Source organism: Priapulus caudatus, unplaced genomic scaffold (genome assembly GCF_000485595.1).
Source record: "Priapulus caudatus unplaced genomic scaffold, Priapulus_caudatus-5.0.1 Scaffold662, whole genome shotgun sequence".
NCBI classification, from domain to species: domain Eukaryota; kingdom Metazoa; phylum Priapulida; class Priapulimorpha; order Priapulimorphida; family Priapulidae; genus Priapulus; species Priapulus caudatus.
This window is the reverse complement of record NW_014577723.1, coordinates 64,656-77,822: the sequence shown is the minus strand read 5'-3', so window position 1 is coordinate 77,822 and position 13,167 is coordinate 64,656. Positions and strand designations below refer to the sequence as shown.

General features: G+C 42.3%; 2 protein-coding genes across 2 annotated transcripts in view; one reads left to right on the top strand and one right to left on the bottom strand.

The window, feature by feature from the left end:
- Window positions 1–3,738, bottom strand: part of LOC106812565 (KH domain-containing, RNA-binding, signal transduction-associated protein 3-like) — a gene marked incomplete at its 3' end in the record, with an annotated part of 24,458 nt that extends 20,720 nt beyond the window's left edge. Inside the window, exon 1 of the mRNA XM_014816465.1 lies at window positions 3,482–3,738. Coding sequence (XP_014671951.1) covers window positions 3,482–3,641 — 160 coding nt within the window. The remainder of the gene's footprint in view (window positions 1–3,481) is intronic.
- Window positions 3,739–4,165: 427 nt separating this feature from the next.
- Window positions 4,166–13,167, top strand: part of LOC106812570 (histone acetyltransferase KAT8-like) — a 22,660-nt gene continuing 13,658 nt past the window's right edge. The window contains exons 1-3 of the mRNA XM_014816468.1: window positions 4,166–4,376; window positions 7,687–7,770; window positions 9,060–9,295. Coding sequence (XP_014671954.1) covers window positions 4,178–4,376; window positions 7,687–7,770; window positions 9,060–9,295 — 519 coding nt within the window. The 5' untranslated portion in view covers window positions 4,166–4,177. The remainder of the gene's footprint in view (window positions 4,377–7,686; window positions 7,771–9,059; window positions 9,296–13,167) is intronic.

Here is a 13,167-nt window from a genome sequence, read left to right as displayed (position 1 = left end):
CAGTGTATTGTTAGAAGGTGTTCACTGTTCAACAATACACACTGTATTGTTAGTTACCAGGATTATCTGATTATAATAGGTACCATAGGTATTATTAGCTCTTGATAATATACTTGTGTGCGCAAACATAGAATGCTAAATAAATACGAAATCTATTTACTACCAAAGTCTTAATGTTTCTCTACTCTCTTTCACCTATTATTGCCGACAATTTTACTGTAAATGCCGTCAAAATGCTCATCTGCAACACACGCTGGATCTGCACACTGACACAAAAATATAAAATAAAAATGAAAATATATTTATTTATGTAAACTATATTATATTTAAACTATATATTTATGTGTCAGTGTGCAGCAGCTAGCGTGCGGCAGCCAGCGTGTGTTGCAGATGAGCATTTGGACGGCATTTACAGGAAATTGTCGGCAATAATAGGTGAAATAGAGAAACATTAAGACTTTGGTAGTAAATAGATTTCGTATTTATTTAGCATTATATTTTATTGAAACGCTCCAAGTGCCTGTGCTTCTAAGTTCTAGTAGTAGTACAGAAGCACAGGCACTTGGAGCGTTTCAATAAACGCTGTTGCTATATATATGCCCGGCAGCCGGGTACGGTCTTCGATTTCCTAACGACGCTGAAAATTAAAAACTGCCGGGCATTTAAGAAATCGAAGACCGTGCCCTGCAGCCGTCAAATATATGCCGGCTGCCGGGCATATATAGCCACTCTGATATATTTATGTGTCAGTGTGCTGCGGCAGCCATGGCGGCAGCCAGCGTTTGTTCAAATTGTTGCAGATGAGCATTTGGACAGAATTTGCAGGAAATATGCGGCCTGTTCAATAAAATATAATGCTAAATAAATACGAAATCTATTTACTACCAAAGTCTTAATGTTTCTATACTCTCTTTCACCTATGATTGCCAACAATTTCCTGCAAATGCCGTCCAAATCAAATGTTCATCTGCAACAATTTGAACAAACGCTGGCTGCCGCCATGGCTGCCGCTGCACACTGACACATAAATATATAGCAGGTAGGAAAGCGTGCTGCCAAAATTCGCTCGACGCTCGCTTGATTTCACACGAATACAACACAAATATTCAACCATTCTACTCCATCTTTGTTTCTATTTGAAGAACAGTGTTCACCTGTTATAAAAACATATTGTCTGTGTTTGTAACCGAGCCGTGTCACGCGAAATCAAACGAAGCCTGAAAAAATTCTCGTGTTCGCTCCCGTTGCGCAGTTTATGTAAATGGCTGCAAGTACATCTAGGCTATTAGATACAATAATGTAACCCAAACACAGGATAGGGTTAGAACGCGAGCCTATTCTTTTCTTTGGAGGAACCCCTGAGTGAATCACTCAGGGCGGTTTGCTGGTGCGTTTTCAGAGACTAGAACTTCCAAACTGGGTTTAATTTTAACATGAACCTTTCTCTGCTATCCTGGAACTTACTATGTATCACAATACTCTGTATTAAACTAATATAACCTGTTACGAAAATTCGAAGTGACGAGCGGCGATACTTCGAGCACCATTTCTGTTGACCTGTGACGTACAGATTCCCAATGCGCATAGCATTCGGCTAACTGACACCAGGCATCCAATTATACATTCGATCTTGGAGTCGAAGTTAGCCGAACGCTATGCGCATTGGGAATCTAAGCCGAGAGGTGGGAGCGAGTACCACTACCAGTCTAATAGGCTATAGGCGGCGCACTGCACTTGGAGCGTTTCAATAAACGCTGTGGCTATAGGTGCGGGCAGACAGCCGGGAACTTTGCACATCCGGGACTTTCTTAACCTAGCAACCCGCTGTGCCGGTGAAAACATCAGCCGGTCTCCGTGAGCTTACACACGCAATACCCCATTTGCAAACCTAAAGCATATTAATTTCCTTGTATATATGCCGAAAACTTGTGTAGTAGTAGGTTGTCACAATCATATATAGTGCACAAATAAGAAAATTTTTTTTTTTGAGATGCCAAAATGACATAAGAGTTCAGAGAGGCGTGATAAGTCATACGTGGCTGACTGCGTGTGTACGTGTGCGAGTGCGTGTGCGTCCGAGTGTGTCAGTGCGTGTGCGAGCGTGCGTGTGCGCATGTGTTTGTGTCTTTGTGTGTGCGTGTGAGTGTGTCACTGTGTGTGCGAGTGCGTGTGCGTGTGCATGTGCATGTGAGTGTGTCACTGTGTGTACGTGTGCATGTGAGTGCGTGTGCGTGTGCGTGAATGTGCGTGTGAGTGTGTCACTGTGTGTGCGTGTGCGTGTGCGTGTGTCACTGTGTGTGCGAGTGCGCGTGAGTGTGTCACTGTGTGTGCGTGTGCGTGTGAGTGTGTCACTGTGTGTACGTGTGCGTGTGAGTGCGTGTGCGTCCGAGTGTGTCAGTGCGAGTGCGTGCGTGCGTGCGTGCGCATGCGTGTTTGTGTGTCCTTGTGTGTGCGTGTGCGTGTGAGTGTGTCACTGTGTGTGTGAGTGCGTGTGCGTGTGCGTGTGAGTGTGTCACTGTGTGTGTGAGTGCGTGTGCGTGTGCGTGTGAGTGTGTCACTGTGTGTACGTGTGCATGTGAGTGCATGTGCGTGTGCGTGAATGTGCGTGTGCATGTGTCACTGTGTGTGCGAGTGCGTGTGCGTGTGAGTGTGTCACTGTGTGTGCGTGTGTGTGCGTGCGCATGTGTAATCTTGGACTTTGTTTTTGTTTCACAAGACTTGGGGTAATTTTATTCAACTAATGCAAAGCAAACAAATAAGAATAGCTTAAAATATTTTATATTTGCAGTGCATATGTATCTTACATAATGTCATAATTATGGCTACAGAAAGGCTATCTATATACTCGTAAGGCATATTAGAAGAAATTTCATGAAAAAAACTTATTTAAACATCCAAACCAAGTAACAGATAATTCGTATCGTTATGCAGTAATCCTATGGGCGCCAGTGACGCGACCGTGTTATTTTCACCGACGTTCTGCTGGTGGTCACGTGACTACTGATCTGTGACGTAGCTCCGCCCGCACCTATATATATGCCCGGCAGCCGGGCACGGTCTTCGATATCCTAAATGCCCGGCAGTTCCTAACCCTAACCCTTACCCTTGTTTACTTGAGATAACGCTGAAAATTAAAAACTGCCGGGCATTTAGGAAATCGAAGACCGTGCCCGGCAGCTGGCAGATATATGCCGGCTGCCGGGCATATAGCCACTCTGATATATTTATGTGTCAGCGTGCTGCGGCAGCCATGGCGGCAGCCAGCGTTTGTTCAAATTGTTGCAGATGAGCATTTGGACGGCATTTGCAGGAAATTGTCGGTAATAATAGGTGAAAGAGAGTATAGAAACATTAAGACTTTGGTAGTAAATAGATTTCGTATTTAATTAGCATGATATTTTATTGAAACGCTCCAAGTGCCGTAGTGTGCCAACTAGGCCCCTACCTACTGAAGTGGTGAAACGTGCAAATTTAAACTTACCCTCTGTAAGAAGCCGGTGTGCATTCTTAAAAGACTTGTCCAGCTTCTCAATTTCTGTTTGAAGCACGTTAACTAAACTTTCAGCGGCGTTTGGCTGTGGCGGTGACTGCATCATCATTTCACCTTGGCCATGAGCCATCATCTTCGCCGGACTATCCATGACAATGAAAATGTTACAGAATCTCACAATGGACGAAAAGCGCAGAGGCGAGGCGACACAGCCTTTTTTCTCATGCGGATTGCTGCTTCCGTGTAGGAAATAGACTCAAGTTTTGAAGGAATGATTTCAATTCAACCTATTATTGTGTTTACTTTACATTAATTTATTGTAGAAGAACAATATTTGAAGTACTAGTACTTTCCATTTTATGCTTAAAGCATAATAATCAATTATTTGTTAGTAAACCATGCGTCAGTTTTGTATTAATCCGCTATCTTGAGCTTCTGTATTCTACCACAAATTAATAATGGCGCTGCTTTCCAGTTCGTGATAAAATACAAATCTTCTGCTTCGACGAAGCTCGTTATGTAAAAACTGATCAAAATAAATATTTAACATATTTTAATTTTAGAAACTGCGTGCTTTAACTTGAAAAACAAAAATTAATCAACCAACAACATGAAAAAATAAACGCCTTGCAGCGTAATATTTTCGACCAATCACAGTTCACTGTTTACGTTTTTTCGTCAGTAAATATGTCAGGCGATAGAGACACATATCGAGAAATTTTGACGGAAAATACGTTTGCAGAAATACACAGGAACCACCAAAACACAATGATTGGCTCTTATGGTGACCTCGATGGCATGGAAAAGGGTGATGGTGTGCGAAGCCACGAATTGCCTCTAGAAATTGGCGGAAGGTACATGGTCAGGCGACCCGACACCACATGGCGTACGTAGGGCGGTAGGGTATTCCCGTCGTCATTCATCATGATTCATAGTTCAGTAGTTCTGACACGTTTAATGGGAATCCTGGGGCCCGTTGTCAGAAACAAAATTAGTCTTAACATTAGTCTTAACATTAACTTCCACTCGTAAACCGTTGACAGAAACATCGTACCGGTAATGTTACGAGAACGAAATATCCTCGAAAATATCCTCTTACTTAGCCTCTTAGACAATAGCAGCGCTACGGACGGTAGCCGTACTTAATGTCTCGAGGCTACGGGTACGGGAGTCATTCGTTTCATACTTAACGAACAAAAGATGGCGGCGGTGGCGCTAGATGCGAAATAACGCCTTGGGAAATAAATTCACGATTTGAGAGTTTAGATGAGCTAGAACCTAACGCCTAACCCGTAAACCTAACCATAACCCTAACCCTAACCCTAATCCTAATCCTAACCCTAACCCTAACGCAAAAAGGGCTTGAAACGACCGAGCGGCTACCGTACTCCAGCCACTGTGTTAAACATAACATTGTCATTACGAAAGCCAAGCGGCAAACCCTCTCGTAACTAAGTTTAATAATAATATTAAGATGAAAATAACACATTACACTATGAATTACAATATAGTGATATATATTATTAAAAATGATAAAATCTGTGTGTTTTTCTTTAAAAACACGTCAAAGAACATTAATTATCTACCGATCATAAAACAAAACAAAACATTACAATGTCGTATGGCATTTGTCTCTGTTTCTTTTAAATGACTGCCACTTGCCACGACTCTCGCGTCTCGTGTTAGGCCTACAGTGTGAGAATTTGTCTTGTTGTGGCAGAATAAATTCATGACCGCTGCGTTTTTTCATCAAGTATTATTTACATGTGGTTAGCCATCATGAATATCAGAGTAAGATAATGGAAGTGTCAACTGCAACGGTACCGTCGCGCATTATTTTTTCTTAAAGTCACAAGGTACTGACGCGTACTGACGCCTGATTGGTTGAGCTTGTTTTCTCGCGATATACATAGCACATCCACAAATTTTAATTTCTATAGTGGCAGCAGCGCAAACGGTTAGAGCGCTTGCGCCAAGTATGAATAGTCCGCGGGATCGAACGATCCTGTTTTCTAATTATTTCCGTTTTCTGTATTTTCTATCTTTACTGTTAACATTTTTTTCCAATTAACGCAAATATTTACATATTTATTTACAACATTTTAATAACAACAATTAATTTTTACAACAATTAAAAATTAAATTTATATAATTTAATAGCAGTGTAGGGTTACGGTTAGGTTAAGGTTAGGTGTTAGGGTAGCGGTAGGCGTTAAGGCGTTAAGGGTTATCGTATATATCGTAAGAAATTGTATATATAATATCGTACAAAAGCAACGGAGTTATTATTCCCGATAGATGCGCTGGCGCATCAACTACCGTGACTTAAGAAAAAAAATCGGGCGACGGTACGGGTATCAGGAGCAACAGCCTAAGCTAATAATAGAGGAAGTATGACTGTCCAAAACATGTGAAGATTCAACATTTGCTTTTGCCCTAATTTTACCGATATATATTACGTGCAACTTCGATAAAAATTACATCTAAAGAAAGCGTTGACATCCGCTTCTACACTAAAACTTTACTTTGTTTACAATACCTCTCTGCCTTTACGTGAGATAGTACTCTAACGTTCACACATGGTTCATAAGTTGTTTAACTAAGCTGGCTCAGGATTGCCCAACTAACACCGAACATTGCTAGCTGTGAGGAATGCTGGTCTGTGACAAATCCAACCTGGTTGCGGCAGAGTAAGATAATGATAGAACTTCATATTATATTCTATATTATATCATACACACTATATATTCCTATATAATAATATATACACGTACTATATATATTATACACACGAATAACACACTAATATATTATGCACAACATATAACAATTATCTTATATATATAATTCATATATTACTTTATTACTCTGCCGCCAACAGGTGTGCATTCTTGCTCAACAGACAAGACCATTCCTCACAGCTAGCCACGTCGGTGATTGTTGGGCAATCTGAGCCGCAGCTTAGTTAAAACAACTAGAACCAAGTGTCGTTCAAAGCTATATCTCCTAAAGGCAAGAGTATTTAAACAAAGTAAAGTTTTAGTTAGAGACGGATGTCCAACGCTCATTTAGATGTAATTTTTATCGAGTTGCACGTGTAATATATCAATCCGTAAAATTAGCAAGCAAATGTTGAATTTTCACATGTTTTTAGGACAGATCATACTCCCTCTATATTATCTTACTCCTGCATAATATGCATAAAACATAACCTCCTGCCAACTCCTTGGCGGAGGTAATTACTGTGATATGCAATAAATGGGTATGAATTTGATTTTTGTGATCGATTATCATCCAATCAGCAGCCTTGTGATGAAGTTCCTGTTATCGTAAGTTTTCTAATAGCTGTGATGTGTTTCTGTCAACGCTCCTCTCGTAACATTAACATTAGTCGTAAGTGTTATCTTAGCATTAACATTAGCATTAACTTTACGATGTTTCTGACAATGGCCCCCTGGCTTTATGGATTACTGTTAATTGTCAAATGTGTGTATGTATGAGTGTGTGTGTGTGTGTGTTCCTGATTACAGGGTTATCTTGTGGTTAGAGGAACGGTCATATATTGAAACTGAAAGTCCCTATTAAACTCTTGCATTGAAAGTAAATGAAAACGGTCCTATCGACAACATTTGCCATGGTAACCTCGTAATTTCTCAGAACATTTTACCAATTTAGTGGTTTCATGGATATGTCACAGTAAGTAGCAACAGTCAGTAGATGTTTCACGTACGTTCACCCATTTTGCACACAGGCTGTTATTGTATTTAAGTACATGTCATGTACATGTAGCCGATGTATAAATGGATATTTCTCTGTCATTACAACGCATTAGAATAATTGAATTTTTCATCGATCGGTCATTTCGACGCATCCTGCTCCCTGTTTCCGAGCATCTCGTGTCATACCTAATGATCGTATAATGTGCCTCTGGCAAGAGCTGTGAGTCCCTAGAAGTTATGAAAAGAAATCCCAATTTAACTTAGGCAGTTTACCCTATGAGGCATTTAATTTATATTGTACAATGCACATATCCTACCGTGCTGTGAGAAAAATAGTCCCAAATTGTTTGCGGGATAGTTTTTCAGAGAATATCTAAAAAGTTCCGTCGTGATAAAAAAAAAAAAAATTTGCACTTCATCTATATGTGACTGCATGCAGTCCTGCACTAATGAGTGATGACTGCATAAATTTTGCAGATCCTGCGGAGGTGATTCACACGCGCCGCACAGAGACGAGCCATGGAGAACCCAACTACGACTATTACGTACATTACGAAGGATGTGAGTGATGAATGTTAACGGTCTGGTTTGCGTGTCCTTCACCCTAGTCTAGCAGGGTTGGTATGGGACCTGGAAAACTTGGTAAAGTTTTGGAATTTTAAAATGGTCATTTGTTAGGTATAGGATGTCCTGGAAACTAGGCTATGATTCTAGGAAGTCTTGAAAAATAGGAGTCCTATTATTGTGTTTGCTTATAGAAAGTCATTGAAATTGAGCCCGTGTCTATCTTGTCTGGCAGATAATAAACTTAATTATTGCAAGACTCTGTTGACTAATTGTTGATTAAACGATATATATTAAGGTACAAAGATTGTATTCGGCTAAAATCTCCCAGTCATGGAAAATGATCTTTTAAAATCCTGGGAATTCCTGGAAAACTGGAAAAAAACATTTTGCCTTAGGTTACGAACCCTATCTACATAAAGCCTGTGCTTGAGCTGTTGGTTTAAGATGCCTAGTATGATTGTCCTGACTCGCCTCTAAAAAAACCTTGTGCAAAGTACCCTTCAATAACAAAACGTACTTTTTCCTCTACATCTTAACACATCCAAAATTTCATTTGCGCGTGCCTTTCAAAGAAGCCTCCCCTTCCTTTAGTAGCACAGGGTTTTCATTATCTTTTATAGTAACAGACCCAAATGCTTTTGCAAGAGGCCGTGGCGGTGTGCGAGGGGGGGGGTCCCCCTCAATTTTTTTTTTCAAACCTAGATGCAATCTGGTGTATTCTGAGCTGCAGTAAACAGACACATTTGGATTACAGTATGGTCCTTTTTTCAAATTTGGTTTCTCTTGGTACATTCGAGTTCACCAAAAGTTTTCCCAAATTATGACGATTTAGTAATTATAAGAGTTAGACAAGTACGTAAATAGCGTTACTTAAAAACAAAACAATGCTTCTCATGCACATAACATGCATACAAGTATACTCAACTGATTTATTAGTAGTAGCTCATAAAACACTTTCACTTTGGAGAATAATTAGAGCAAACCAAATGCAAATTTAAAAAAATTTATTTTTTATTTTCTAAATATCATACTTGAGCCAATTGTAACCGGCCGAAACAGCAGAGTAGACGGTCAATTCGGCCGGTGGCCAGTTCCTAATGAGAACACTGGTAGCACCATGTCAGGCAGCCTTCCATACTAAACATATTTTTCCCTCTACATCCGAACACATCCAAGACTTCATAAATTTGTGTGTGCCTCTCAAAGAAGCCACCCCACCCCTACCCCTTAGTAGCGCCATGTCAGGCCCCACGTTGAATTCTCACATCGCTTCCCGTCCTCAGTCAACCGTCGGCTGGACGAGTGGGTGACGCGCGAGCGTGTGAGCGTCTCGCTGCTGCTTGGGGGCGACCACGAGAAGCAGAGCGTCGCGCTGAAGCCTCCGCATCAGTCGCTCGACGAGCCGGAACGCAAGATCACGCGCAACCAGAAGCGCATCCACGACGAGATCAACCATGTGCAGAAGACGTACGCCGAGATGGACCCGACGACGGCCGCGCTCGAGAAGGAACACGAGGCCGTGCGTGTGACCCCGCTGACTACTCATCTTTCTGTCTGGCTTTCTCTGTCTGTCTCTCTTCTCTCTCTCTCTCTCTCTCTTTCTCTCTCTCTCTCTCTCGTTCCTCTCTCTCTCTCTCTTCTCTCTCTCTCTCTCTCTCTCTCTCTCTCTCTCTCTGTCTTTCATTCTCACTCCCACTCTCACTTGATCTCTCTGTCTCTCTTTTTCTTTCTCTCTCTTGCTCTCTCTCTCTCTCTCTCTCTCTCTCTCTCATTCTCAATCTCTCTCTCTATCTCTCTATCTATCTCTCTTTCTCTCTCATTCCCACTCCCACTCTCTCTCTCTCTCTCACTCTTTCTATCTTTCTTTTTTTCTCTCTCGCTCTCCCTCTCATTCGATCTCTCTCTCTTTTTCTCTCTCTTGCTCGTGCTCTCTCCGCATCGTTCTCACACTTGTGCTCATTCTCTCTTTCTCTCTAGCTGCATATTTCACCTCTCCCTATCTTGCTCTTTCTGTCTAACTCAATCTCTGTATCACTCTCTAAAAACTGAAAGTATAAATAGATGCTATGCGCCAGGCTAATAATTTTACTCGTAAAACCCTTAAAAACCTTTTTTAGAAGAGTAGATTTGGCCATCACTTTTCCGTTTGGAAAGCTACGGTATTCTTAATTTTTGATTCTTCCTGAATGCGTTGCGACGACACATCCCGTGGCCATCACTCTTTCTGTGGAAAAGCTAGCGGTCCTTCGAATTTTCTTAATTTTGATTCTCGCTGAATGCACGTGTTGCAGATCACAAAGGTGAATACATTGACAAGATCCAGATCGGCAAGTACGAGATCGATACGTGTACTTCTCGCCGTATCCGGAGGAGTACGGCAAGCAGGCGAAGCTGTGGATCTGCGAGTACTGCCTCAAGTACATGCGTCTCGAGAAGACCTACAGATACCACCAGGTGAAGATCGCCGTAGTATTGCCGCTAGCTCTCGTGCGGTTCATTTCTTCTTCCCTGTCGATGCTTTGTCTGTCTGTTCTCTCTCTGTCTCACACTCTCTCTCTCTCTCTCTCTCTCTCTCTCTCTCTCTCTCTCTCTCTTGCTGTCCTTCTCTCTCTCTCTCTCTCAATTTTCGCTCGCTCCCTCTTTGCTCTCTCCCTCTCTCTCTCTCTCTCTCTCTCTCTCTCTCTCAATTTCGCTCGCTCCCTCTTCGCTCTCTCTCTCACTCTCTCTATCTCTTTTACTTCGCTAAGAGAATTTTTTTTAAATAAAGATGTAAGTGGAAATATTAAGTTTATAAAGCCTTGCTTGACTATTGCTCTAGGGAGAGTGTACCTGGAGACAGCGCCTGGGCAAGAGATATACGCGAAAGCTACGATATCTGTATATGAAGTTGGCGCAAGGACCACAAGGTAAGAGAAGTGTCTCACGAAAAGTTCTTATTTACTCGCGTCCATACTTCCTCAATACATTTATGTATGTCAACGTGGCTAGTCTATGATGTCACATCTTTAGCCGTGCGACCAGACTGTCCCAGTACAGTACGGGGTTTCATACAAGTCTGGAAAACCCGAATGGTCCTAGTATTTAATACGAATTTTCCAGGTGTGGAAAATGGGATGTGTGTCCGAAAAATGTCTTGCCAAATAGCGCTGTTATATTATGTTTTGTCATGAATTGTGCTAGAATTTGGCACGTGTCTATTGTCTCGACATTTCACCAGTGACAATTAACAAGTTAACATGTTGAAAATAGTCATGTTTATTGTTGAGAGGTAATAAAACTTGCTTGGGAAGTTTGTTTGGCTAATAGTTGATGCGACGAAGCAATGTACAAAAGGTTGCATTTGGCGTTAAATGCAAGTGGAAAGTGGACCATCTGAGCTTCTGATAAGTCAGAAAAGTCCTAAAGAAAATTTCTGGTAAAATGTTGTACCTCAGGTGTATAACCGATCTGTCCACATCAGTGCTGACCGCTGAGCGAAACACTAACGCTGATTCTCGTTTTGCCAGATCTACTGCCAGAACCAGTGCCCTGCTGGCGAAACTCTTCCTTGATCACAAGACCCTCTACTTGACGTCGAACCGTCTCTTCACATTCTCTGTGAGGTGGACAAGCATGGCGCCCATCTAGTCGGCTATTTCTCCAGGTAGAAGCAGCCTGCCAGGAACTCTTGTACATAGACAGCCGCTGCCCTGCCCGTGGCAATCGTAGCAACGAAGCTGCAATGGAAGGTGTGTATGTTACCTCCGCCCATGAGTGGAGGGAGGTTAGTGATGATCGGTCTCGGTGCGTTCGTGGCGCAAGTTAGCAATGATTGGTTTCTGCGCGATCGGATATCTAGCGCAGTCCTGCGAGCCGCCAGCTCATCCAGCGAGCGTGTACACTGTAGCGAGCACGCCAGCAACGAGCGGCTGCTACGAGGATAGCTCGCTGGCGGAGAGTTTGTTTTTTGTAGTGTTTTGTGTTGGTGGTTGATTTAATTGGTTTGGTTTTTTTGTATTTTATTTGTAGTGTGTTCGTAGGTTGGGGTGGTGTGTCTGTTGTGTCTTTTTTGTCTAGTTCCTAGGGGTTGGTTCTTTTGGTCTGTTTTTCGTGGTGGAGGTTGGGTGGTTCTGTGTGTACGGATTAGGTTTTTTTAGGGTTACTTGTTGTGTTGGTTGGGGTTCTTTTCGGTCGTCCCCCTGTGGTCTTGTTCGGGGTTCTCGTTGTATACGTTTAGTACTTGTGGGTTTCTTTGTGTTCCTGCAGTCTATAGTGTTTGTCCCAGGGGTTGGTTCGTTTTTATGCACTCTTCCTGGGTGCACTCGCTGTAGTTAAGAGGTGTGTGCATGTCTTTGCTTACATGCGGGTGGAGTGTGGTGTGTTGTTTGTGGTGTTGTGTGTTGTGTGTCAGTGGTGTGTGTGTGGTTGTGTGTGTGGGGCTGGTGTGCATGTGCGTGCATTTGGTGTGGGGGGGATGGCGTGTGTATGTGCATTTGTTTGTGCTGCGTGTCTGTGAGGGTTAAGGTGTGTTTGTGTGTGTGTGTGGGGGGGGGGGCGTACGGCATGTGTGCGCTTGTGTGGCATTCATGTGTGCGTTGTAGTGAGTGTGTTGCATGCGGTATTCTTTGTTATGGTTTTGTACAGAGCGTAGTATCGCTGGTCACAGGCATGTCACAATTACAACTGCCCGCTATCATACAAAACATCTGCCAGGATTTAATTTTTGCTCGGAAATTGCTTTTTAGTAGAAGAATCACCAGATGGCTAACAACGTTGCCTGATCTCACACTCCTCCATTCAGCGCACAGGGATATGGAAAATTCCTCATTGCATTCATGTAGATACCATCAGTAATTGCCACCATATACATATAATTTGTGCAACATGCATTTTGCCAGATGCAATAACAATTGTGTAATCATAATTTCTGCCTTCACCCTACTGGAGTTGTCAGGAAAATCTTTCAAGAGATGGGGTAAACCAGAAAGAGTTGCGCTTTTTAACGATTTATAACCATGAAACTACCATTCCGAGTGCAATGGGAATATCAGTCTATGAAAATAACACAGAACAAAGCAGCAGGTACCATGCAGACAGCCTCTGAATTTCAATATGGCAGAGACAGCAATAACTGCGCGTTACCTTTATTACTAGCGTGAGTGCTGCCCTACGAAATTTGACGAATCCAATGAATCCTCCGGTAGCTGATCTAGGGTGCTTTCTCCCTGCCCCTGGACTTCCTTAGTGAAGTCACTGTTGTATTATAATATACTTTCTTAATCACGTAAAAATGTGTTTGTAGAAATGTAAGTGTCGTGGATACCGCTTCCCTGAGTGATCCATCGCTTGCGTCCCTCCAGCTGAGATCGTCGCGTGTTTCTTGCAGGTATGAGCTCTCAACTAGAATCCTTG